Below are 26,437 nucleotides of genomic sequence, written 5' to 3'. Positions count from 1 at the left end.
AAATAGCAGGGAGATGACTAGGGGGCGAACCCAATCATACCCATAACATTTTCCATCGGTTTGAAGTTTTGGCGGTGCTCCTTACTTTCAGTTGAAAAACTTTTTTTTTATTCAATTTCTGATCGTTTTTTAAATAATGCTGGGAAATCTGGTGCCCCTTTCATAGCAATGTCCCTTCCCCCATGAAACTTCCTCCATGGAAAGATCCTCCCACATAACCCCCGACCCACCCACCCCCCCAATTACCTGAAAAAATCCCCCTGAAAACGTCTTTAGGCCTATAATTCCCAATAACCAATACTATATGTAAACATTAGGTAAAGTTCATAACTTTCAGATCCCCCCCAGGGACATTGGGGGATTAAGTTATCATAGAAGAAATAGTTATTATATTTTCGGCCATGCTGAACAAAATGGCTATCTCAAAATTTTGATCCGGCGACTTTGGGAAAAAATGAGCGTGGGACGGGGCCTACTTGCCCTCCATTTTTTGGTCACTTAAAAAGGGTACTTGACTTTTAATTCCGTTTCGAATGAGCCCTCCCACGATACTATAGCCACTAGGTCGATACGATCACCCCTGGGAAAAAAAAAAAGAAAAGACAAAAACAAAAAAACAAATATACACGCATCCGTGATCTTTCTTCTGGCAAAAAAATACAAAATTTCACCTTTTTGCAGATAAGAGCTTGAAACCTCTACAATAGGGTTCTCTAATACGCTGAATCTGATAGTGTGAATTTCATTAATGTTCTATAGCTTTTAGGTGGTGTTTCCCCCTTTTTTCGAAAATCAGGCAAATTTTCTCAGGCGCGTAACTAAAGATGGGTCTCAGGACTAAACTTGATGAAATTTATATATTTGAAAACAGCATTGAAATCTGATTCTTTTGATGTGTCTATTGGTATCAAAATTCCATTTTTTAGAGTTTCGGTTAGTATTGAGCCGGGTCGCTCCTTACTTACAGTTCGTTACCATGAATTGTTTGATTATAATTCTCTTACAAACTCAGGCAAGCTCAGTTTTCAGTTTAGGACTAGTTTTTGAATTTCAGCTAATTTTTTAAGTATGTGCTATCTTAAGTAATATCCGAAGCAGCAATTTTTGCTCGTTTTAAGTTTCAATTTCGTTGTCTACTTCTGCAAGAAAAACTTTGTATTAAAAAAAATATTTTTGTCCGTTTTCATTTTTCTGAGACATAAACAATAAACCTTACGAACATATCTTTGTTTAATCTAGTCGATGAAACATGGTAAAAATAGATATCTATTGGTAACAATGGATATAAAAAAAGAATCAAATTTTGATACTTATTCAAAACTAACAAATTTCATCAAGTTTAATGTTACCCATCAAAAGTTACAATCCTGAGAAAATTTGCCCAATTTTTGAAAAAAGGGTGAAACATACAGTTTACATATAGTATTGGCTATTGGGAATTATAGAGATACTTTTCAGGAGGGGATATTTTTTTGCAGGGGGGATTTTCTGGCGGAGAGGTAACGTAGGAGGGTCTTTCCATTTTTTTTTTTTTTTTTTTTTTAGCACACTTTCATGCGAGAAAAGACTTTAATTGCTGATTGTTTTTAAAATAATACCAGAAATCCCCCTTCCATGGAAAATTATTCCTGCAAATACACCCCCCACCCCTTGGTAGAAAGTGGCTCCCGTAGAACATTCCCTCAGGAGAATTTATCCGTGGAAAACTCCCCAAACATCTCCACATGTAAAATTGAGTCGGTAAACAGAAAGTAAGACCAATAAAAAGAATTTCGTATAGGAATTCTGCACATTTCCCCAGTGTAAAATTTCCCTTGGAGAGTTCACCCCCCGGAAACTTCCCTTCTCACGGAAAATTACCCCCGTGGAAAATCACCCCAGCAGAAAATTCACCACCATCACCCGAAAAATGTCTGTATACTTCCCAATAACAAATATTGTATGTAAACAATGGACAAATTTCATGACTTACAGGCCTTTCCTCAGGGACTGTGGGGGTCATGTTATCTCCAAAGGCGTTGTATCGGGACTTTTCAACTATGCTCAACAAAACCGCTATCTCAAAATTTTGATCGGACGACTTTGAGGAAAAAACGGATGTGGGAGGGGGATTAATTGCCCTCCAATCTTTTTGTTCTCTTGAAAAGGCCATTTTAGTTTTTAATTTCCGTTCGAATGAGCCCTTTCCCGATATTATAGAAATACTGGTTCGATACGATCACCCATGGGAAAAATATGCAAGAAAAAAAAAAAAAAAACCATCCGTGATCTTTATTCTAACTTCTATTAAAGAGTTTTCGGATACACTGAATCTGACGGTGTAATTTCCATCAAGATTCCTTGACGTTTAGGGGGTGCTCCCCCCTTTTTCGAAAATAAGGCAAATTTTCTCAGGCTCGTAGCTATTAATGGGTACCACTAAACTTAATAAGTCTTATATATTTGGAATCAGACTAATAAGTCAATTCTTTTGATATACCTATTGATATCAAAATCCCGTATTTTAGAGTTTCGGTTACCATTGAGCCACGTCGCTCCTTACTTACGGTTCGTTACCACGAACTGTTTGATATTTCAGGTTTTAAGGATGATGAAAGAAGACAGACTGCCAAATATTGTGCTTTTGGCCATCCTTCTGAGGCAAAACGAAAAGCAGGTGGTTCCCGAATGAGGTGGGAGGCGGTCATGAAGAAGGAATTTAAAACTTTATAGGAGGGGGTAAGGAGCGAACTCTGAATAGATTGTAGTGGGGAACCGTGCGCAGCTGTGTTAAAGTTGGTGTCTTGATACTAACGTGATCTGTTAGTAATAGTAGCAATATGTTCTCTGCCAGGGACAAGGGTTGCCGCTTGGACATTATTCTTGCCAAAATTACGTATTTCAAAGACATCATATTCCAGTTGTGGACAATTTGAGGTCAATTTTTTTTTTTTAAATTGACTCAAGTGAGATTAATATCAAATACTAGCCCGAGCTCCTAACCTGAGACTTCCTTAGAATTTCTCGATCTGAGGGCAATTACTTAACAAAGAAAAGAAATCATTTCGAGACTGTCAATACAAGAGGCAAGAAATATACAGACTCAACAGAAAACTTTAACAATTTTGAAATAGTTACAACCTCGAACTACCACACAGTATTTTGGAAACGAAATTTAATTCTCTGTGAGACTGGTATTTGCAAATACAACGTCTCCGAGAAGATTCATTGCCAAGACTACTCAAAATCGATTTCTTCTTTCACCAGTCAAACGTATCTCAACGCCAAACTGCGAAAATCACACTCAATATAGGTCAATATATTCCAAAAAAATTAGTTCTTTGCTGAAAACACAAAACCAACCCAAAAAAATTAAAAAGTTCTCTGATGATTAGAAAATTTCATAAGCAGTCCGCACAAAATAGAAGACTAATTTATAAGGCTCTTAATAGTCTTTCACCGCCCATGACATCGAGAACTTTTTGCTTACACCCATAATACACTAAAACACTTCTAAAGATACTGTAAAATATTACAAGTCAATTTCTTTAAGAAAATTTTGTAGATATATCTTGCAAAATCTGCGAAGCAACAGTTTTCATTAGTTTCAAGTTTCAATTCCGTCTTTAATTCCGTAAGAAAAACTGTGTTAGCTAATTATTCCTTGTTTTATTCCTTTTATAAACATATACAATGAACCTTACAAAGAGAATTTTTTTTAATATAGGCAATGGAACTAGATAAGTCAGTAAGATTTTTATTAAAATTGGACACTAAATATGGTATATCTTGTACTTCCTACCTTCCGTAATACTTTCCCATAAGATACGGGCAACTTTGTCACAACTAAAGAGTCCAAAGGGTCTCTTTAATTTAATAAATGAAATTTTTTTTACTAGGATTTTTTTTTAAACACGTTTTTTATTTTTATTTTGATAAGAAGAATCGGGGGAGGAGCATACACCAAGGGAGTTTATAAGCCTCCGGTTAAGGATTTTAGATAGGTCTAGGATAACGGTAGCCTACATATATTGCGCTTCCCAGCCTTTCCATTCCGGAAGGTGTCATATGGCACTTCGCGATGGAGTTATCAAGACGAAATTATAAAGGGCAGGTAGATAGAGCAGCTTATAAAGGGAGGTAGATAGAATAGCTTTTGACTCTCTCTGCAATCATCCCTGCAATCTTGTGGTCGCCTGCAAGCCCTGGTAGAAAAAATACAAGTTAATAATAAGATACCTTTTTTCAAAATGGGGGAGGCCGAAACCTCCAGTTGTGGGTCTGACCATGACAAAGCGATTGGCTATTTTAGAATTTGCATTCGTCGACATTTTTACCCGCTTTAGGTAAATGTGTTATTGTACAAGGTGCCAGGAAACACCACTTTGTTGTGGCACAATTTCTTATCTTACTTCAAAAGGTCATTATATGATGATGTCTGATCGACTACCTAGATAGTCACCGCGGCACTTCTGTCAGCATCAGCTGAAGATTAAAAAAAGCTCGAGGTAACGAACTGTAAGTAAGGAGAGCAACCTGGTCCAATAGAAACCGAAACTCTTTAAATCCAATAGAAACTTTAAATCCAATAGAAGTCCAATAGAAACCGATAACATTTAATGAACCAAAGGACTTGGCTTCTTAAACTGTTTCCAAATATACAAAATTCATTAAGTCTAATGTTACCAATCAAAAGCTACGAGCCTGAGAAAATATGCCTGAATTTAGAAAAAGTAGGGAAGCAACACCAAAAGGTCAACCGATCAGTGTATCATATTCAGAATATCAGAAAACCTTACTGCAGCGGTTTCAAGTTCCTATCAACAAAAATGTGTGATTTTGCTTCTTTTTTTGAAGAACGAAGATCACGGATGCGCGTTAGTTTTTTCTACAGGAGTATCGGACCAACGGGCCTAGGAGACCGGGATAGGGCTCATTCGAGTGGAAATTAAAAGTTACGGTGCTCTTTTGAAAAACCAAAGAGATTGTGCCAAGGGAAAGTGGCATTTCTGCCATTTTGGGGAACCAAACTACGATTTCACCTCAAAGCTGCTACAGATAGAACATTGTGATATAAACAATCGATCTAAAAAGCATCAAATATATATAAATATATATATATATATATATATATATATATATATATATATATATATATATATATATATATATATATATATATATATATATATATATATATATATATATATATATATATATATATATATATATTTATATATATATATATATATATATATATATATATATATATATATATATATATATATATATATATATATATATATATATATATATATATATATATATATATATATATATATATATATATATATATATATATATATATATATATATATATATATATATATATATATATATATATCACATTTAAACATTTTTGCCTCTCAATTACTCGAACTATCTGTCTTGGCTTTTTCTACAATTAATTAAAAACACTTTTTCCACAAAATAAGTTTTTCAAAGAAAAATATAATCAAATAATCTACCAAGCGTGAAACTACAACAAATCAGCATCGATAAATAAATGAAACCCAAAACGAAGAGAAATCAGAGGCAACGTTGTAGCGTTGCCTATAGTAAAGGCCATACGGCTCCAATGTTTTATTATTTATTTATTTATTTTTTTCCCAGAGGCACTTCATATGGAAGGAGTCGTCGTAGAAGTTTCAAAGTGGGCTCATTTTTATTTTCATTGTGGGGTTATTTTTATTTTCATTTTCAATGCTGTAAGAACTGGAAAATAATAAATTTGTAATATACGAGTAATTCGTTTTCAGTGAAGCATCAATGACGCAGAAGGCTCTAAGTTTTTACAGTTAAAGAAGAGGGCAGTATCCAAATTTTACTTGCAGTGAAACTATATTTGTCTTGACCAATCTTGAAAAGAACTAATAAATTAAACTGAATATTTGATGCATAATAATATTAATTGCTAAAAGCTCAGCATTTAAAAATTTTACTGTAATTTTAATATTTATTTTCAATATTAAGTACAAAAGAAAACATTTGTAATATAATTCGTTTTCAGTAAAGCGCCAATGACGCAGTAGGTTTTAGGCTTCTGCAGTGAGACGATACCCAAACTCTTGTTTGTAGTTATTTATATTCGATTCAAACTTGATTTGCATATTCAATTTAAGTTTCACTCGTTTTAAGATTTATTTATTAATTTACATTAATATATATATTGTATGTTTGTTCGCATTGATTGTTTATTTAATTTCTCTTCGTTTTAAGTTTCATTTATACTTTAATAGCAAAATATTTCTTTTTCGTTTTTAAGCTAGATTTTCATATTCAATCTAAGCATTACTCGCTTTAAGATCTATTTATTCATTTATATTATTACTTGTTGTATGTTTTTTGCTATGATTGTTTACTTAATTTCTGTTAGTTTTGGGTTTCATTTACTCTTTAATAGTAATTTCTGGTCGTTTTTTGTTTTAATTTTAACAGGTATTTGTATCTCCTGAGCTTAAGTTTAAAATGGGCTATACTTTTCTTTGAAAAACTTATTTTTCGGAAAGTTTATTTTAATTAATTGCAATAAATAGCCGAGTTAAACTCAAAACGAGCAGAAATTAACATAAGTTGGGCTCAAAATCCCTATGCCTTCCTAAGGCCAGAACATAATTTGCACTTTACTGAAAAAAATATAAATGTTTTTACTTTTATAACTTTAATAAATCAAATAATATCAACATTTTGATTACTAAATATCAGTATATGTATATTAAACTGATAATGCACATTCATTCACTGACAATGCACCCTCCAATCACTTTCGACTATTAAAAATGGCACTAGCCCTCTCAATTTCCAATTGAATGAGCACCTTTTTGAAGTTTTTACGACAACTCTATCTATAAAAACCTTTTAAGCCCCCAGGGCATAACTTACAACCTTTCCCCCGGGGGTTCTGGGGGGTTTGTCATCCTTAAATACATAATTTCCAGAACTTTCAACAACGTTGAACAACATGGCTATCTCTAAACTTTGATTGAATATTTTTGGAGAAATGGTGGGCGTAAGAGGGGGGTTAATTACTCTCCACTCACTTTCGACTATTAAAAAGGGCAATTTCAATCAAATGAGCCCTTTTTGAAATTTCTACAACAACTTTCTATATAAACCTTATATGCCCCCAGGGCATAAATTACAACCCCTGCACTGAGGGCCCTGAGGGGCTTATCGTCCTCAAAGACCTAGTTTCCAGAACTTTCAACTACGTTGAACAAAATGGCTATCCCAAAATTTTGATCGGATGTGTTTGGGGGAAAAGTGGGCGTGAGAGGGGTTGCCCTTCAATCACTTTCGACTATTAAAAAGGGCACCAACTGTTTTATGTCCCACTCGAATTAACCCTCTTTGAAGTTTCTACAACAACGCTTTCTATAAAAACCTTATATGCCCCCAGGGCATACCTTATAACCCTTGCCCGGAGGGCTGTGGGGGGGGAGGGAAGGGTTGTCATCCTTAAAGACCAAATTTCCAAAACTTTCAACTACGTTGAATGTAATGACTATCTAAAAATTTTGATCGGATATTTTTGGGAAAAAGGTGGGCGTGAGAGGGGGGTTAGTTGCCCTCAAATCACTTTTGACTATTAAAAACGGCACTAGCCCTTTGAATTTCCTCGCGAATGAGCCCTTTTTGAGGTTTCTACGACGAATATTTCAATAAAAACATTATATGCCCCCAGGGCATAACTTATAACCCTTGCCCTGAAGACTGTGGGGGAAGTGTCCTGCTCAAAGGTATAATTTCCTGAACTTAAAACTGCGTGGAACAAAATGACTGTCTCAAAATTTTGATTGAATGTGTTTGGGGAAATGGTGGGCGTGGAAGGGGTGTTAGTTGCCATCCAATCACTTTTGACTATTAAAAAGGGCACTAGCCATTTCAATTTCCAATCAAATGAGCCCTTTTTGAAGTTTCTACGACAACGCCTTCTATAAAAACATTATATGTTCCAGGGCATAACTTACAACCCTTGCCTTGAGGGCTGTCGGGGGGGGGGGTGTCATCGTCAAAGACCTAATTTCCAGAACTTTCAACTACGTTCAACAAAATAGCTATCTTAAAATTTTGATTGGATGTACTTGGGGAAAAGTTGGGCGTGAGAGGGGTGCTAGTTACCCTCCAATCACTTTCGACTATTAAAAAGGGCACTAGCCCTTTGAATTTCCAATCGAATGAGCCTTTTTTGAAGTTTCTACGATAACTTTCTATAAAAGCCTTATATGCCCCCAGGCCATAACTTACAACCCTTGTCCTGAGGGCTGAGGGGGAGTGTCCTCCTCAAAACACAATTTCTATCTGGAAATCAACTACGCTGAAGAAAATGGCTATCTCAAAATTTTAATTGGACGTGTTTCGGGAAATGGTGGGCGTTAGGGGTGTTAGTTGCCTTCCAATAACTTTCGACTATTAAAAAGGGCACAAGCCACTCCAATGTCCAATTGAATGAGCCCTTTACGAAGTTTCTATGGCAACTTCTTTGATACAAAGTGCCCTTGTCTAAATGAAAAACATTATAAATAATACATTGTGCCAACATCGTTCTTATATGCCCCCAGGGTATAACTTAAAACCCTTGCCCTGAGGGTTGTGGGGGAGTGTCCTCCTCAAAACATATTTTCTATTTGGAAATCAACTACGCTGAACAAAATGGTTATCTCAAAATTTTGATTGATTTGTTTGGGGAAATGGTGGGAGTGGATGGGGTGTTAGTTGCCTTCCAATCACTTTCGACTATTAAAAAGGGCACAAGCCACTCCAATTTCCAATCGAATGAGCCCTTTTCGTAGTTTCTACAACTCCTTCGGTACAAAGTGCCCTTGGTATGGAAAAAAATAATAATACTTTGTGCCAACATCGTTCTTTACTATGGCAGCGCGATTGCGCTGCCTATGGTAAGCCATGTATTGATGCCTACTACAAAATACTTGATTTTCTTGATTTTCAAAAATGTTTACATATATATATATATATATATATATATATATATATATATATATATATATATATATATATATATATATATATATATATATATATATATATATATATAATACTGTATTTTTAGGGATTCCGCCCAGTGGCGCACTCGTTCGTGAGAAATCACGAAGTTCATACAAGATAAATAATTAGTATGGACATTTATGCTTAGTTCCATAACTAAGTTGATGCAGTTGATTTTTCATGAAACAATGTTTAGTGATGCATAATTGCGCATCAGCTGTTATGACGGAAGGGTGGTGGCTCATTTTGTAGGCAGAGAATGGGGGGTCAAATGCCTTCCCCCTACTCCCCAGTCGCTCGCTCTTTACGCTAATGTTTGACTTTTTTCAAAATTCTTTATGAACAATTGCTAAATCACTAGGATTAATATACACAATGTAGAGCCACTTTTCATGATGAGGGGAGGGGGCTGAAAACCGCCTGTTTAAGGTTTTCGACAGTTAAAAATCAATTGGCTGTAGAATTTGTTTTTTATCTGGCAATTTTGCCCTTTTTGGACGCAAATGGATATTTTGTTGCCCAAACTGGCAGAAAACACAACTTTGTTGTGGCACAATCTCTTTTGTTACTTAAGATCTTTGTTACTTGGGTATCCACTGAAATTTTTCAAAAATGTTAGTGACCGCTGCAGCATTTTAAACCTCCCACTAAACTCCCATTCTAAATTCCACTAAACCTCCTGTTTAGGGTTTTAGACTATGAATATTCGATTGTCCCTATTAAGATTTGCAATCCCGGCAGCTAGGACCCTTTTCAAGGAAAAATTCATGTTTTGTGACACAGAATGGCAGAAAACGCCACTTAGCTGTGGTGTATCAAGAAAGGGGGCTCAAAGCCTCCTGTATAGGGTTTAAACCATGGAAAACAGATTGACAAACAAAGAATTTCCAATCTCTGGGATTTGATAATTGGTGATACAAACTGGTATAAACACGCCACTTTGCTGTGGCAAGATCTCTTTTACTACTTAAAATTGCGAGTAGATATTGCGGAACCTTTCAAATGAGCCTTCTAACATCCTTCGGATACCGATTCGATACGATTACCCCTGGGAAAAAAGAAGAAGAAAAAAAACATGTTAATGTTTTCCCAGCAAAAAAGTTTTGTTCCTTGTTGTTCAGGGGGGGCTTTAATTCTCCTGTATGAGGTTTTCGACCATTGAAATTCCAATGGTACACTTTTCATTTTGATCCTGCGCCTTTTTCAGGGGTTTTCAGGCTCTTTTTGAAATATCTAGAGATTTGCTTTGGCAAATTCCTGAATCGGGTATAAACAAGACAGTTTTTTTAAACCGTTTTCTTAAATTTTTGGTTTTTATTGGCAGTGGCTCACTCTTTACTAGGTCATAGCTAGCGCTGCAATCCCGAAATAGTGAATCATTATTCGTCTATATTCAATGTTGTAACAGGACAGGGGTCAGGATTGCTTCAGCCTTACAGAAGGCCAAATATTTTACAGATTTTCATTCTATTTGAATAATATTAAACTTCCCCATCCAACGAAAATTTTATTGCAAAACTATTATTGAAATTTATCACAAAATTTTGTCCAAAATTTTAATAGCAAACCGGTATTTGTATGATTAATTAAAAAAACTTTTTCCACAAAATAAGTTTTTCAAATAAAATTAAACAACTAAATTACAAAAAAAAATAGCAAAAATAAAATCAAATAATCTATCAATCGTTGAACGAAAAAAAATCAGCATCGATAAATATATGAAATTCAAGACGAGCATAAACTGCATTAAATAAATTAGTCAAAACAAGCAAAAATTAACATAAGTTGGGCGTAAAACCCTTTTGCCTTCCCAAGGCTAGAACATAATTTGCCCTTTACTGAAAAAATATAAAGGTTTTTACTTTTACAACTTTAATAAATCAAATAATATTAACATTTTGATTACTAAATATCAGTATATGTAGCCTATATTAAACTGACAATGCACATTCATTTGTATTTTTTCAGTAAAGTGCAAATTTTGTTAAAACCTTATATTCCCCCAGGGCATAACTTAAAACCCCTGCCCTGAGGGTTGTGGGGGAATTTCCTGCTCAAAAACTTATTTTCTATCTGGAAATTAACTACGCTCAACAAAATGGCTATCTCAAAATTTTGATTGGATGTGTTTGGGGGAATGATGAGGGTGGGGGGGGGGCTAGTTGCCCTCCAATCACTTTCGATTAATAAAAAGGGCACTAGACCTTTGAATTTTCAATTAAATGAGGCCCTTTTGAAGTTTCTACGACAACGCCTTCTATAAAAACCTTATATGTCCCCAGGGCATAACTTAAAACCCTTGCCCTAAGGGTTGTGGGGGAGTGTCCTCCTCAAAAACATATTTTCTATATGGAAATCAACTACGCTTAATAAAATGACTATCTCAAAATTTTGATTGGATGTGCTTGGGGGAATGATGGACGTGGGGGGGGGGGCTAGTTGCCCTCCAATTAATTTCGACTATTAAAAAGGGCACGAGCCCTTTAAATTTCAAATCGAATGAGCCGGTTTTGAAGTTTCTACGACAACGCCTTCTATAAAAAAAACTTATATGCCTCCAGGGCATAACTTAAGTCCCTTGCCCTGAGGGTTGTAGGGGAGTGTCCTCCTCAAAAACATATTTTCTATCTGGAAATCAACTACGCTTAACAAAAGGGCTATCTCAAAATTTTGATTGGATGTGTTTGGGGGAATGGTGGTCGTGGGGGGGGGGCTAGTTGCACACCAATCAATTTCGACTATTAATAAGGGCCCAAACCCTTTGAATTTAAATTCGATTAAGACTTTTTTGAATTTTATACGAAAACGCCTTCAATAAAAAAAAACTTATATGCCCCCAGGGCATAACTTAAAAACTTTGCCCTGGGGGTTGTAGGGGAGTGTCCTCCTCAAAAACATATTTTCTATCTGGAAATCAACTACGCTGAACAAAATAGTTTTCTCAAAATTTCGATTGGATGTGTTTGGGGAAATGGTGGGCGTGGAAACGGTGTTAGTTGCCTTCCAATCACTTTCGACTATTAAAAAGGGCACTAGTCACTCCAATTTCCAATCGAATGAGGTCTTTTCGAATTTTCTACGACAACTCCTTCGATATGAAATGCCCGGGCATGGAGGAAAAAAAAAAAAAAAAAAAGATTGTGCCCACATCGTTCTTTACTAAGGCAGCGCTGGCGCGCTGCCTAAGATAGATCCCTTGCAGCTCAAGAAACGAAGTTAGGTTAATCCTAATAAAATATACCTAAGTATGATAAAAATATAATTTTTTGGAAACAAATTTGGGCTATATATATGCACACTAGGGGATAGGGGTAAAGTACATCGGGTCTGCATGCAAAATGTATTAGCTACAATTACTTTGATATTATGAAGTAACAATTGTTTTCTGACTTTAAACTGCCCAAATACTTTACCCCTACCCCCCTAATGTGCAAATATATAGCCCAAATTATATATTTCCCATCTATTCAGTCAATTCTCTTTTCTTACGCTAAGTTGAAAGAAACTAGCAAAAGAAACGGGTTTAGAGTGCATCAATGCATGACCAACTTGAGCTGCAGCGGAAACGGAACCAAACGAAATTAAAAATATTCCTTTTCTCCACCAATAAAAAACAGTCTCAATTAGAACGAACAGAAATTAAGTAAAACAAATTAATAATAATAAGAAAAGAATTTCGAAGATAAGTAAAGAACTATATCAAACCGAAGACGAGCGGAAACAAATTAGTAAAACAATTATAACTTAAAACACTCAGAAGGTTTAGAGGGCGGTAGCCCTACTCCTGTTTGTGACAATTTCTGTTCGTTTTGGATATCATTTATTCATTGATAGTAATTTCTGTTGTTTTAAGCTTGAACTACTACAAGGCCTTATTTCTCATCGTCTTTGGTTTAACATAGTTCTTTACTTTTCTTTGAAATACTTCAATTTCGGAAAACATTCTTTCTAATTTCGTTTCTATAATAAACAGGGAACACTATTTGAGTGATAAAACATTACGTCTTTGTAAGATCCGGATTTTGGAGTTTTGTCTACCCGTGAGGTTGCATTGCCAGATTGCTAAATCCAAGTCGGACCCACCTTTTACAAGCATAGCCCATCCAGAGTTTCCTCTATTTTTCTCAATACCCCAAAGGTGTATGTTCATTAAACGAAATTTTGCTTCATACAGAGTATAAACATACAGGCGCGTTATCTGCGGGCGGGGAGGTTAAATAATCTTTTCATTTATTAAATGTATTTTCAAAAAAAAACGATAACTACAACAGCAAGCGTTTAATTAATCACAAACAATGACCTGTATAACGTAGATTTTGATAAGGCCTACATATATTCGAAAATAACGTGTAAACCTCCGATTCCAAAAGTGCAAATGATCCATCTCAAATTTATTATCAGCATTGCCATTTAAGGTCACTAGCAAGAACTAAAGTCAAAAAAGTACGGTCAAACTTTATTTCGTTGACTTCTCTAATATCTGCTACCGCATTACCTGTAGTCGTCCATTATTTCCGACTTGAATCGACAGTCGATATCCAATATAAGCTAGAAGGCCAGGATATTTTCCAGCCTTCTTTTAGATGTGAACCACTGAGAAAGTGATTTGATATTGATTTTTTTTTTCCTGGTCAGCTTTCTTATTAGAAAACTTGCGAAGTGCAATCAACTTATAAATAATCCAAAAGACAAAGCTATAAAATTTAGAAATTGATAAGGATTTCATAAAACTGGTATTCTGTAAAAGTATACTCTCTGGGATTAATGTGTAAACTATGGAATGAAGTTTCCATCAAGGGGATGCACACTGTCTAATTTCCAATGTTAGCCACTTGGCAATACCAAGTCTACCCCTGGGTCTACTTTTTATGCCTCAAAACCTACCTCCTGTGTCTCTAAATACCTTTTATATTACACCACCTTGTCATTCCAGCCACTGGTGAATAAAAAGCCATCTAGTGCATAACCCCTTGGTTTGGATTTTGCAAAAAGGTTTTAGTAATTTCGGCAATAAATCTTTCAATAGGAAACAAATTAAACGAAATATTTGTGTTAGCTGATAAAACTGATTTTCCTAAACTTCTATCAAACAGTTAGCAGAACAATTGACGAACAAATTGTTATATTGCGTCGTTTTGTGATTAGGCTATATTAATTCATTGACTAGGGCTTTCAAAAGTTCAATCGATAAAACCAAACTGTAAAAAATCTTCCTCTTTATAGCAGAATTAGGGGAGCCGACATTGGCAGAAGAAAACGGTCAGTGCCAGGGTGGCATAAACCCTTTTTAGAAGGAGGACAACCCTTTAATGGAGACTCGGTGAAACAAAAATTACAAAGAAGCAAGAATTTACCATTTTCAGTCTTATTCTAGTTAAATTGGAAGAAAAAAAGTTTCTGGACGAAAAGAATTGGCGATGATTACAGAGATAAAACATAAAACCGGTTTAAAAAATTGTCGCCGTAATTCTTTGGACCAAGAAGAGCCTAATTCGCGAAAAAATTGTGTCAAGGGACACGGGCCCCGCAAAAATATAGCCAAAACAGGGGCAAAAATATTTTCTATCCGGTCGACTTGAAACTTATATCCTCAAGTCCTTGGGTTAAGAGAAGCCTAATTCAGAATTAAAACTAGAAAAAAAAGTTGGTTCCTAATAACTGGGTCCGATGTAGACCCGGCCAGCTTTTTCCCGATTGGCTTGAACCTACACCAGTAAGGTTCTTAACTAAGGGGACCCTAATGCACACTGAAAAATGGAAATATATTGATTCACCGGCATTCACCGGAAAACGGGGACCAAAAAGGCTAAATAGCGCCTAAATAAACCTTTTAAAATGAACATTGGTAATTTTTGAAGCAATCGGTTAAGTTGTTTGAAGCATTATTTTGGACTGACAAATCAATAAGTGACTTGGCATTCATTTTCTATATATCTGAAAAAATGTATTTTAAAGAAAAAAAGCTGGATAAATATTTACTGGAAATACGCCTAGTGAAACTAGAATGATGGTTTAAAATTAAAATATAATGATATTAATTCCTAGAAGTCTAAGGAATTTTTGAATATTCAAAGCTAATAATAATAAAAGAGAAACTATCCCTGCTCTTTTTGTTACAATTTCTGTTTGTTTTAATTGTTGTTTGATCATTCATTTTAGTTTTGGTTCGTTTTAGTTTCATTAATCAATTTATAATAATTACTGTTAGTTTTAAACTTGAATTAGTATATGACTATTCATAACGAGAATAGTCTCCCAATTCAGACGGAGCTTCAAATAATTTTTGCAATAATCCTTCCTTTAAAATTAAAGAAAAAAAAAGTTTTTTCAACTGAAAAGAAGGAGCAAAATCAGGACTTAAAACGAATAGAAATTATTCCGTATTTGATGGGGGCTGTTCTTTCTCGACCCTCGCTCTTTACGCTAAGAAGTCTTAAAATGCCTTTGAAATACTTCTCTTCTGGCAAAACAATACGAAATTCCATATTCTTGTAGATAAGATTAAATAAAAAAAACAAGTTTTTTAAACTGAAAGTAAGGAGCGACATTAAAACTTAAAACGAACAGAAATTATTCTGTATATGAAAGAGACTGTCTTCTCCTCAACGCCTCGCTCTTTACGCTAAATTTTTTTATTGTTTTAAAAAATAAAGTTGTGAGACAGAGTCAAACTTTAGCGTAAAGAGCGAGGCGTTGAGGAGAAGACAGTCTCTTTCATATACAGAATAATTTCTGTTCGTTTTAAGTTTTAATGTCGCTCCTTACTTTCAGTTTAAAAAACTTGTTTTTTTTATTTAATTTTTGAACTTTTTTGAATAAATGCAGGTTTTGATCTTGGCTCACCGTACATGAATAATTAAAAAAAAAATTTCATATTGATTTACTTTTATTTAGTTAAATGGCTTTCTCGAAACTTGTTTAATTTATTTACGAACGTTTTTATTAGTAATAAATATACGTAACTTACGAATTAACTTACGTAACGAACTTCTATATTCATATATTTTTAATACGTTTATTAGGAGGTTCGCCCCCTAGTCAATACCTTGCTCTTTAAGCGAATGTTCAACGTCCCAATTCTTTAGAAATGACCGCTTAATCACAAAGGCCGTTAATTAGAATAAATAGCTCTTATGAAAGTACTAAAAAATCTTTGGCTTAAAGAGCGAGGCATTGACTACGGGGTGAACCCAATTATATATGTAATATTTTCTGTTCGTTTAAAGTTTCGATGTTGCTGCTGTTGCAGTTGAAATACTTGTTTTTTTATATTAAATTTATGATCTTTTTTTAAATAAGGCTGGGAAGTCCGGCGCCCCCTTCATAGTAATGTCCCTTCCCCCATGAAAACTTCCTTCATGGAAAGATCCTCCAACATAACCCCTGACCAACCCCCCCCCCCCCCACTACCAGGAAAAATCTCCCCAGAAAACGTCTGTGTACTTGCAAATAGCCAATACTAAATGTTAACATTGGGTAAAGTTCATAACTTTCAGCCCTCCCCCCGGGAACTTCGGGGGATTAAGTCATCCTAAAGGACATACTTATAATATTTTCGAACATGCTGAACAAAATGGCTATCTCAAAATTTTGATTAGGTGACTTTGGGAAAAAAATGAGCGTGGGGGGGGCCTAGTTGCCCTCCATTTTTTTTTGGTCACTTAAAAAGGGCACTAGAACTTGAAATTTCCATTCCAATTAGCCCTTCCACTATATCCTAGGACAACTGGTTCGAAACTATCACCCCTGGAAAAAAAAAAAAAAAAAAAAAAAATAAAAACGCACCCGTGATCTTTCTTATGGCAAAAAATGCAAAATTCCACATTTTTTTAGATGGGAGCTTTAAACCTCTACAGTAGGGTTATCTGATACGCGGAATATGATGGTGTGATTTTCATTAAGGTTCTATAACTTTTAGGGGTCTTTCCCCCTTTTTCCGAAAATCAGCCAAATTTTCTCAGGCGCCTAACTATTGATGGGTAGGATTAAACTTAATGAAACTTATATATTTGAAATCAGCATTAAAATTTGATTCTTTTGATGTAACTATTTGTATCAAAATACCGTTTTCTAGAGTTTTGGTTACCATTGAGCCGGGTCGCTCCTTACTTACAGTTCGTTACCACGAACTGTTTGATCTTGAAACTTCTACATCAGAGTTCTCTGATACGCTGTATCTGACTGGGTGAGTTTAATTACGGTTGGTTGACTTGTTGAAGGTGTTTCCTTTCTTTCTCAAAAATCAGGCGAATCTTAGGCTCATGGATTTTGATGGTTAACAATAAACTTAATGAATTCTGAAGGAATCAAACAGTTCGTAGTAACGAACTGTAAGTAAGGAGCGACCCGGTTCAATGGTAACCGAAACTCTAAAAAATGGAATTTTGACACCAATTGATGCATCGAAAGAATCATATTTTTATATTTATTAAAAATATATAACTTTTATCAAGTTTAATTTTACCCATCAAAAGTTACACGCTGGGAAAATTTGCCTGATTTCAGAAAAAAGGGGGAAACAACCGCTAAAAAATATAGGACCTTGAGAAAAATTACACCAACAGATTGTTTAAGAGAACCCTACTGTAGAGGCTTCAAGCACCTATCTACAAAAATGTGGAATTTTGCATTTTTTGCCAGAAGAAAGATCACGGACGCGTGTTTATTTGTTTTTTTTTGTTTGTTTTTTTCCCAGGGGTGATCGTATCGACCCAGTAGTCCTAGAATATCGTGAGAGGGTTAATTGGAACAGAAATTAAAAGTTCTAGTGCCCTTTTAGGTGACCAAAAAATGGAGGGCAACTAGGCCCCCTCCTACGCTCATTTTTTCCCAAAGTCACCCGATCAAAATTTTAAAATAGCCATTTTGTTCAGCATGGTCTAAAATATAACAATGTCTTTTAGGATGACTTAATCCCCCTAAGTCCCTGGGCGGGGTGGGGGCTGAAAGTTATGAACTTTACCCAATGTTAACATATAGTATTGGTTATTGGGAAGTATACAGACATTTTCAGGGGGGATTTTTTCTGGTAGGTGGGGGGGGGGTCGGGAGTTATATGGGAGGATCTTTCCACGAAGGAAGTTTTCATGGGGGAAGGGACATTGCTATGAAGGGGGCGCCGAATTTCCCATCATTATTAAAGGAAAAAATCAGAAATTAAATTAAAAAAACAAGTTTTTCAACTGAAAGTAAGGAACCGCATCAAAACTTAAAACGAACATAAAATAGTACGTATATGATTGGGTTCACCCCCTAGTCAATACCTCACTGTTTAAGCCAAAGACTTTTTAGTACTTTCATAAGAGCTATTTATTCTAATTAGCGGCATTTGTGATTAAGGGGTAATTTTTAAAAAATTGGAACAAAATTCGAACTTTAGCTTAAAGAGCAAGGTATTGACTAGGGGGCGAACCCCTAATATACGTATTAAAAATCTATGAATATAGAAGTTCGTTACGCAAGTTAATTCGTAAGTTACGTATATTTATTACTAATAAAAACGTCCGTCAATAGAATTAAACAAGTTTCGAGAAAGCCATTTAACCAAATAAAAGTAAAATTAATATGCAAATTTTGTTTTCATTATTCATGTACGGTGAGCCAAAATCAAAACCTGCATTAATTCAAAAATGTTCAAAAATTAAATTTAAAAAAAACAAGTTTTTTTTACTGAAAGTAAGGAACGACGTAAAACTTAAAACGAACAGAAATTGTTCCGTATACGAAAGGGGATGTCCCCTCCTCAACGCCGCGCTCTTTACGCTAAAGTTTGACTCTCACAACTCTATTTTTTTTAAAACAAAAAAAAACTTTAGCGTAAAGAGCGAGGCTTTGAGGAGGGACAGCCCTTTTCATATACGGAATAATTTCTGTTTGTTTTAAGTTTTAACGTCGTTCCTTACTTTCAGTTAAAAAAAACTTGTTTTTTTTATTTAATCAGCATAAAAAGCTTCAGCTTCGGTTACTATTGGGCCGAGTCGCGCCTTACTTATAGTTCGTTACCACGAACTGTTCGATATGAACATTATCAAAGGCGAAGCAGCTGCGCTGGCAAAGTAAAGAACCGAAAGCATTCAATGAATCATTTTTTCCCTTGGCCGCTTTGTATGGAAGGGATGGTCACAGAAACTTTGAAAGGGATAATTCGATCAGAATTAGAAGTTCCAGCAAACTTTTTTTAGTGGTTAAAATAGTCAGATAGTCCAATAAATATACATCTAGTGATTACACGACCACCACAATTCCTGGGACGAGGGCCGTAAATAATGCAAATTACCAATTGTTTAAAGAAAAGCTTCATGAAGGAAAAGGGTGGTTTTTGTGTGTGCAACTGGCTCTAAACTTTCAGGGATCATTCTTTGGGTCAAAACAATCAAACACATTATTTTGGGGGGAGAGGGGTAGGAGGTCTGAAAAAGGCCCAACAAGCTTTTCCCCTGGTTAGGTTGAATTTTCGACATAACACCTTTAAATTAGGTGTTGTTTTCTTAGATCACACTGCCGTTCTAAGACGAACAAATAAACTTTCAAATGGGGATAAATCCATTTATTTAGACAGTGAAAAAACAGGTACATAAGTCCAGATATTTCGATTACATATACAGCGATCGTCTTCAGAAGAAATACTAAATTAATAAAATTGAAACTAACTTATTTATATGCGACAAAATAAATAATTTTTCGGGTCATTAACAAAAAAATAATGAACTTCCAGATTATTCACTAGATTATTTTCAGAGAGAGTTCATTGACGAAGATCATTCAAAGTTCTTGATGTAAATTTTCGTCTTTAATCTTGCCCAAATGTAAAACAAATTTCCAATGAAAGTGGTAAAGCCTTCCGTGTCTCCTAATTGCAAACCAATTGTTGAGTTTATAGATGTTTACTGGGTTGGTCTCATTTCCCCATACATACGACCCATTTTCGACGTAACACCTTTAAATTAGGTGTTGTTTTCTTAGACCACACTGCCGTTCTAAGACGAACAAATAAACTTTCAAATGGGGATAAATCCATTTATTTAGACAGTGAAAAAACAGGTACAAAAGTCCAGATATTCTAATCCAGACATCTAAAAACTCAACATTTGGTTTGCAATTAGAAGACACGGAAGGCTTTACCACTTTCATTGGAACCACTTTCCCCCTCCCCCCCAAAAAAAACTAAAGAAAAAAATGGGGCCAGAAAAGAGGTCTTTTTTTGATGATCGGCTCGAAGAAATAGCAAGAAGTCTTTGGGATAAGGGGACCCAAATGCAAAAGGAAAAATAGAAAAGAAAATATTGGTTCCCCAAAACGGCCCAAACAAACGGTCAAAAACTATTTTTCGGCTACTTCTCATGGAAGGATGGTCATAGAAACATGGGAGGGGGCTTATTCGCTTCGAATTTAAAATTTGTAATGCCCTTTCAACAGCCAAAAGTGAACTGAGGGCAACTAGCCTCACTCCCATACCCTGAGAGTGCTACCTGTTCCCCCTGAAAATCTTATTAGATTGGATCCAAATTTTGACAGAAATAAAGTCCAGACAAACAAATAAAGTCCTATAAAAATTTGAACCTAAAATGAAGAGAAATGGCTATCAGTGAATAAATGAAACCAAGACAAAAAGAAATAAAGTCCTATAATAATTCGAACTTAAAATGAAGAGAAATGGCTATCAGTGAATAAATGAAACCAAGACAAAAAGAAATAAAGTCCTATAATAATTCGAACTTAAAATGAAGAGAAATGGCTATCAGTGAATAAATGAAACTGAAAACGAGAAGAAAATTACATAAATTATTAGATCCTAAAATTAACCGAATCCTAAATGAACAGAAATTTAAGATAAATAATCAAGTGAAACTTAAAACGAATAGAAATTACCACAAAGAGAAGTAGAGCTACCACCCTCTAAACCATCCAAAAGTCATATCGTTATTTGGGCTTTACTGAAAACAGAACTATATATATATTTTTTTTTAATATTTGTTTTGTAATTATAACATCAGAAAATCAAAACTACTGATATTTGATATTAATCAATCCGTGTACTTTCATAAGTTGTTTCCATTCATCTTGATTATTATAGTGGTTTTTTTCATTTTCGTCGATATTTTAACAAATAAAACAACTTTACAGAATACATACCGTTTCTAATAAAATGCAAAGGACACTTTAGTCTGGTGATATTATTTTTTGGCTGTGCTGCTGTTCATGTCATGACAAACAAAAAATACACTGCTCAAATACAAATCATTTTCAGTAAAGCTTAAATGACGCTCTGGCCTATAAAAAGTTTATGGGACGGTTGCCCTACTCCTGTTTGTGGTAATTTCTGTTTGTTTTAAGTTTCACTTGATTATTCATTTCAATTTCCGTTCACTATAGGACTAATTTTTTCATCTAATGTTGTAGCCTATTTGTTATCTTTATGTTTGATGCAGCTACCGTATTTGATTTAATTTCTGTTCGTTTTCGATTTCATTTATTCATTTAAATTAATTTTGGTTGTTTTAGGTTTGAATTATTGTAGGACTTCATTTCCGTTCGTCTTAGATGGCTCTTTACTTTTCTCTGGAGAACTTCTTTTTTGGAAACTTTTTTTTAATCAATATTTAAAAGCTATGAGGATTTATAGAAGTTTTTTTTTTATTTTTTTTTAAGCTGACTAGCTATATAAAAATTTCTAATTGGTCGTATTTTGGCCATGTTATAGCTGCGATTTAAGACATCTTTTTCAGACATAAAATGGCTAAAAACAGTACCCTGCTCGGGGTGATGTCTTCTGTTACCTAATTTTATCATAGAGTCATGTTTGTATATATATATATATATATATATATATATATATATATATATATATATATATATATATATATATATATATATATATATATATATATATATATATATATATATATATATATATATATATATATATATATATATATATATATATATATATATATATATATATATATATATAATGGGGATTCTCATAGCCTAATTTGCATTATAAGGCCACAATCTCGAGTTTATAGAAGGCTAATTTCTTTCTTTTATACTCATATTCTAATTTTCATTCTCATGGCTCCAAAACCATTCTACGAAAGTTTTAAGTTTCTGACACAATCGGATGTTGTGACACAGCTGTCGTGCTACCCATAAGAAAATGTGATTTTCCTAGTTTTTCAAGATTGGAATTTTAAACTTTCAGTTACGGGTTTTAGACCATGACATATTGATCAGCTATCTCAGAATTTGCATTCTCTCGCTTTTTGGCTCTACTTGAGCCGAAAGGTTTTGGCGGCACAACTTGGAACAGAACGGCGCTTTTGTGCGGCACGATCTAGATCGTTGCTAAAAACAAATCTAGATATTTATATTTCTGTTCAAATGAGCCCTCTCCCAATGTTTTCCGATAGATGCTTTACGACAAACTGGGGAACAAAGCTTATATTATCAGTTTTAATTCGTTTTTGAGGTGTACCAGACAAGTCTGGTTGAGATCGTTTTTTGAGTAATGCTGGGAAATCCGGCACCCCTTTCATAGAAATGTCCCTTCCCTCAAGGAGACATCCTCCACGGAAGGATCCTCCTCCGTAACCCCCTCCTCCGACCCCCCCCCACCACCAGAAAGAAATCCCTCCTGAAACGTCTTTATACTTCCCATTAACCAATACTATATGTAAACAATGGGCAAAGTTCATAACTTGCTTTTCGGCTATGCCGAACAAAATGGTCATCTCAAAATTTTGATTGGGTGACTTTGGAAAAAATGAGCGTGGGAGGGGGCCAAGTTACCCTCCAATTTTTTGGTCACTTAAAAAGGGCACTAGAACTTCTAATTTCCGTTCAGATGAGCTCTCTCACGATATTCTAGGACTACTGGATCGATACGATCACCACTGGGGAAATAATAATAATAAAAAAAAAAAATAAAATAAACACGCATCCGTGATCTTTCTTCTAGCAAAAAATACAAAAATTCAACATTTTTGAAGATAGGAGCTTGAAACTTCTATAGTAGGGTTCTCTGATACGCTGAATCTGATGGTGTGATTTTCATTAAAATTCTATGACTTTGAGGGGTTGTTTCCCGCTTTTTTCGAAAATAAGGCAAATTTTCTCAGGTGCGTAACTTGTTGGGTAAGACTAAACAATCAAACTTATATATTTGAAATCAGCTTAAAAATTTGATTCTATTGATGTATCTATTGGTATCAAAATGCCGGTTTTTAGAGTTTTGGTTACTATTGAGTCGGGTCGCTCCTTACTTACAGTTCGTTACCACAAACTGTTTGAAAATGTCAAGCCTTCCAATCATTTTCGACTATTAAAAAGGGCACTAGGCCTTTCGATTTCCAATCGAATGAGCCCTTTTCGAGTTTCTACGACAACGCTTTCTAGAAACACCTTATATACCCCCAGGGCATAAATTACAACCCTTACCTTAAGGGCTGTTAGAATGGTTGTCATCCTCTAAGACCTAATTTCCAGAACTTTCAACTACGTTAAACAAAATGGCTTTCAAAATTTTGATTGGATGTGTTTGGGGAAATGGTGGGTGTGAGAGGGGCATTAGTTGCTCTCCAATCACTTTCAACTATTTAAAAAGGTACTAACCCTTTCAATTTCCCATCGAATAAGCCCATTTGAAGTTTCTACGACAACTCTTTCAATAAAAACCTTTTTTGCCCCCAGGGCCTAACTTAAAACCCTTGCCCTGAGGGCTGTGGGGGATGTCATCCTCAAAGACGTAATTGCCAGAACTTTCTACTACGTTGAACAAAATGGCTATATGAAAATTTTGATTAGATGTGTTTGGGGAATGGTGGGCGTGAGAGGGGGGTTAGTTACCCTTAAATTAGTTTCTACTATTAAAAGGCACTATCCCTATGAATTTCCAATTGAATGAGACCCTTTTTAAGTTTTTACGACAACTATATCTATAAAAACCTTATATGCTCCCAGGGCGCAACTTACAACCTTTGCCCTGGGGGCTCTGGGGGGTTTGTCATCGTTAAATACATAATTTCCAGATCTTTCAACTACGTTGAACAAAATGGCTATCTATAAACTTTGATTGAATGTTCTTGGGGAAATGGTGGGCGTGAGAGGGGGGATTAATTACTCTCCACTCACTTTCGACTATTAAAAAGGGCAATTTCAATTTCCAATCAAATAAGCCCTTTTTCAACTTTCTACAACAACTTTCTATATAAACCTTATATGCCCCCAGGGCATGACTTACAACCCTTGCACTGAGGACTCTGAGGGGGGTTATCATCCTAAAAGACCTAATTTCCAGAACTTTCGACTACCTTGAACTAAATGGATATCTCCAAATTTTGATTGGATGTGTTTGGGAAAATGGTGGGCGTGAGAGGGGCGATTGTCAGTCTCCAATCATTTTCAACTATTAAAAAAGGCCCTAGCCCTTTCAATTTCCAATTGAATGAGCCCTTTTGAAGTTTCTATGACAACGCTTTCAATAAAAACCTTATATGCCCCCAGGGCATAACTAACAACCATTACCCTGAGGGCTGTGGGGGGGAGGGGGCTGTCATCCTTAAAGCCCTAATTTCCAAAACTTTAAACTACGTTGAATAAAATGGCTCTCTTAAAATTTTTATTGGATATGTTTGGGGAAATGGTGGGCGTGGTAGGGGTGTTAGTTGCCTTTCAATCACTTTCGACTATTAAAAAAGGCACTAGCCATTTCAATTTCCAATCGAATGAGCCGTTTTTGAAGTTGCTACGACAACGCTTTCTATAAAACCTTATATTTCCCCAGGACATAACTTACAACCCATGCCCTGAAGGCTGTGGGGGAGTGTCCTCCTCAAAAAACATAATTTCTATGTGGAAATCAACTACGCTGAACAAAATGGCTATCTCAAAATTTTGATTGGATGTGTTTCGGGAAATGATGGGCGTAGAAGGGGTGTTAGTTGCCTTCCAATCACTTTCGACTAGTAAAAAGAGCACAAGCCACTCCAATTTCCAATTGAATGAGCCCTTTTCGAAGTTTCTACGACAACTTCTTCAATATGCAGTGCCCTGCTCTAAAGAAAAAAAAATAATACATTATGCCAACACCGTTCTTATATGCCACCAGGGAGTAACTTAAAACCCGTGCCCGGAAGGCTTTTGGGAAGTTACATCCGCAAAATAATAATTTATGTCTTGAAATTAACTACACTGGACGAAATAGCAATCTCAAAATTACGATTGGATATGTTTGGGGGAATGATGAGCGGAAGGGGGGGCTAGTTGCCCTCCAATCACTTTCGACTATTAAACAGGGCACTAGCCGCTCCAATTTCCGATCGAATGAGCCCTTTTCGAAGTTTCTACGAAAACACCTTCGATACGAAGTGCCCTGGTCTAAGACCACGAAAAAAAAATAATACGTTATGCCTACATCGTTCTTTACTTAGGCAGCGCTGTTGCGCTGCCTATGATAAAAACCAAAAGCCTACTGCGTCATTGGCGCTTCACTGAAAACAAATTATATTACAAATATTTTCTTTTCTTTTCCAGTTCTTACAGCATTGAAAGTAAAAATAAAATTAGAGTGAAATAAATTGTTGAACTGATGGATATTTCAAAAACTAATATCATTATGTATCAAATATTCAATTTGAGGTTGTCTATACTTTCCAAGACTGTTTAAGATGCATATAGTTTTCAGTAAAGCGCCGATGACGCATTGCGTTTTAGACTTTTACAGTGAGAGAAGGAGGCGATACCCAAACTCTTGTTTGTAGTGATTCTTGTTCGTTTCAAGCTTGATTTGCATATTTAACTTAAGTTTCACTCGTTTTAAGATTTATTTATTAATTTACATTAATATCGATTGTATGTTTGCTTGCATTGACTGTTTATTTAATGTCTGTTCGTTTTAAGTTTCATTTATACTTCAATAACAAAATATTTGTTTTCGTCGTTTTAAGCTTGACTTTCATATTCAATCCAAGCATTACTCGCTTTAAGATCTATTTATTCATTCATATTATTACGTGTTGCATGTTTTTTCCTTTGATTTTTTATTTAATATCTGTTTGTTTTGGATGTCCTTTATTCTTTAATAGTAATTTATGGTTGTTTTGAGTTTGAATTATAACAGGTATTTGTATCTTCTGAGCTTAATTTTAAAATGGTCTTTACTTTTTTTTGAAAAACTCGGATTTTTTTTTTTAATTAATAAATCAAAAGGCCCTATGCGCTGTCAGGTTGTCAATGTGGCGCATATACAATTTCTTAGGAATGGTTTAGGGTATTAAATTGGAACTTTTATTGTTCTGCGGGGGAAGGGGGTAATTTAACATCAAATTTTGGAAAAGTGTCGAGTTACATCGAAAGAAAACACCGAGGTCATCAAAATGCATATCTCCAATATCTT

The 26,437-nt window shown here is 35.1% G+C and overlaps 1 protein-coding gene across 6 annotated transcripts in view; it reads right to left on the bottom strand.

Annotated features, from left to right (window-relative positions):
* The window catches only part of LOC148946124 (sodium-driven chloride bicarbonate exchanger-like), a 184,890-nt gene that overhangs the window by 120,548 nt on the left and 37,905 nt on the right, over window positions 1-26,437 (bottom strand). Inside the window, exon 1 of one of the 6 annotated variants that reach the window (XM_089098136.1) lies at window positions 13,541-13,667. The exons of the other annotated variants lie outside the window; for them this stretch is intronic. Within the exon in view, the coding sequence (XP_088954262.1) occupies window positions 13,541-13,554 (14 nt within the window). The 5' untranslated portion in view covers window positions 13,555-13,667. Of the gene's footprint in view, window positions 1-13,540; window positions 13,668-26,437 lie in introns of those variants that run through there. 6 annotated transcript variants of the gene reach the window in all.

This window comes from Artemia sp. Qi Xiang Cuo, chromosome 12 (genome assembly GCF_049724085.1).
Source record: "Artemia sp. Qi Xiang Cuo chromosome 12, ASM4972408v1, whole genome shotgun sequence".
In the NCBI taxonomy this organism is placed as follows: Eukaryota; Metazoa; Arthropoda; class Branchiopoda; order Anostraca; family Artemiidae; genus Artemia; species Artemia sp. Qi Xiang Cuo.
The sequence above is the reverse complement of the archived record's forward strand: the minus strand, read 5'-3'. Positions and strand labels throughout refer to the sequence as shown.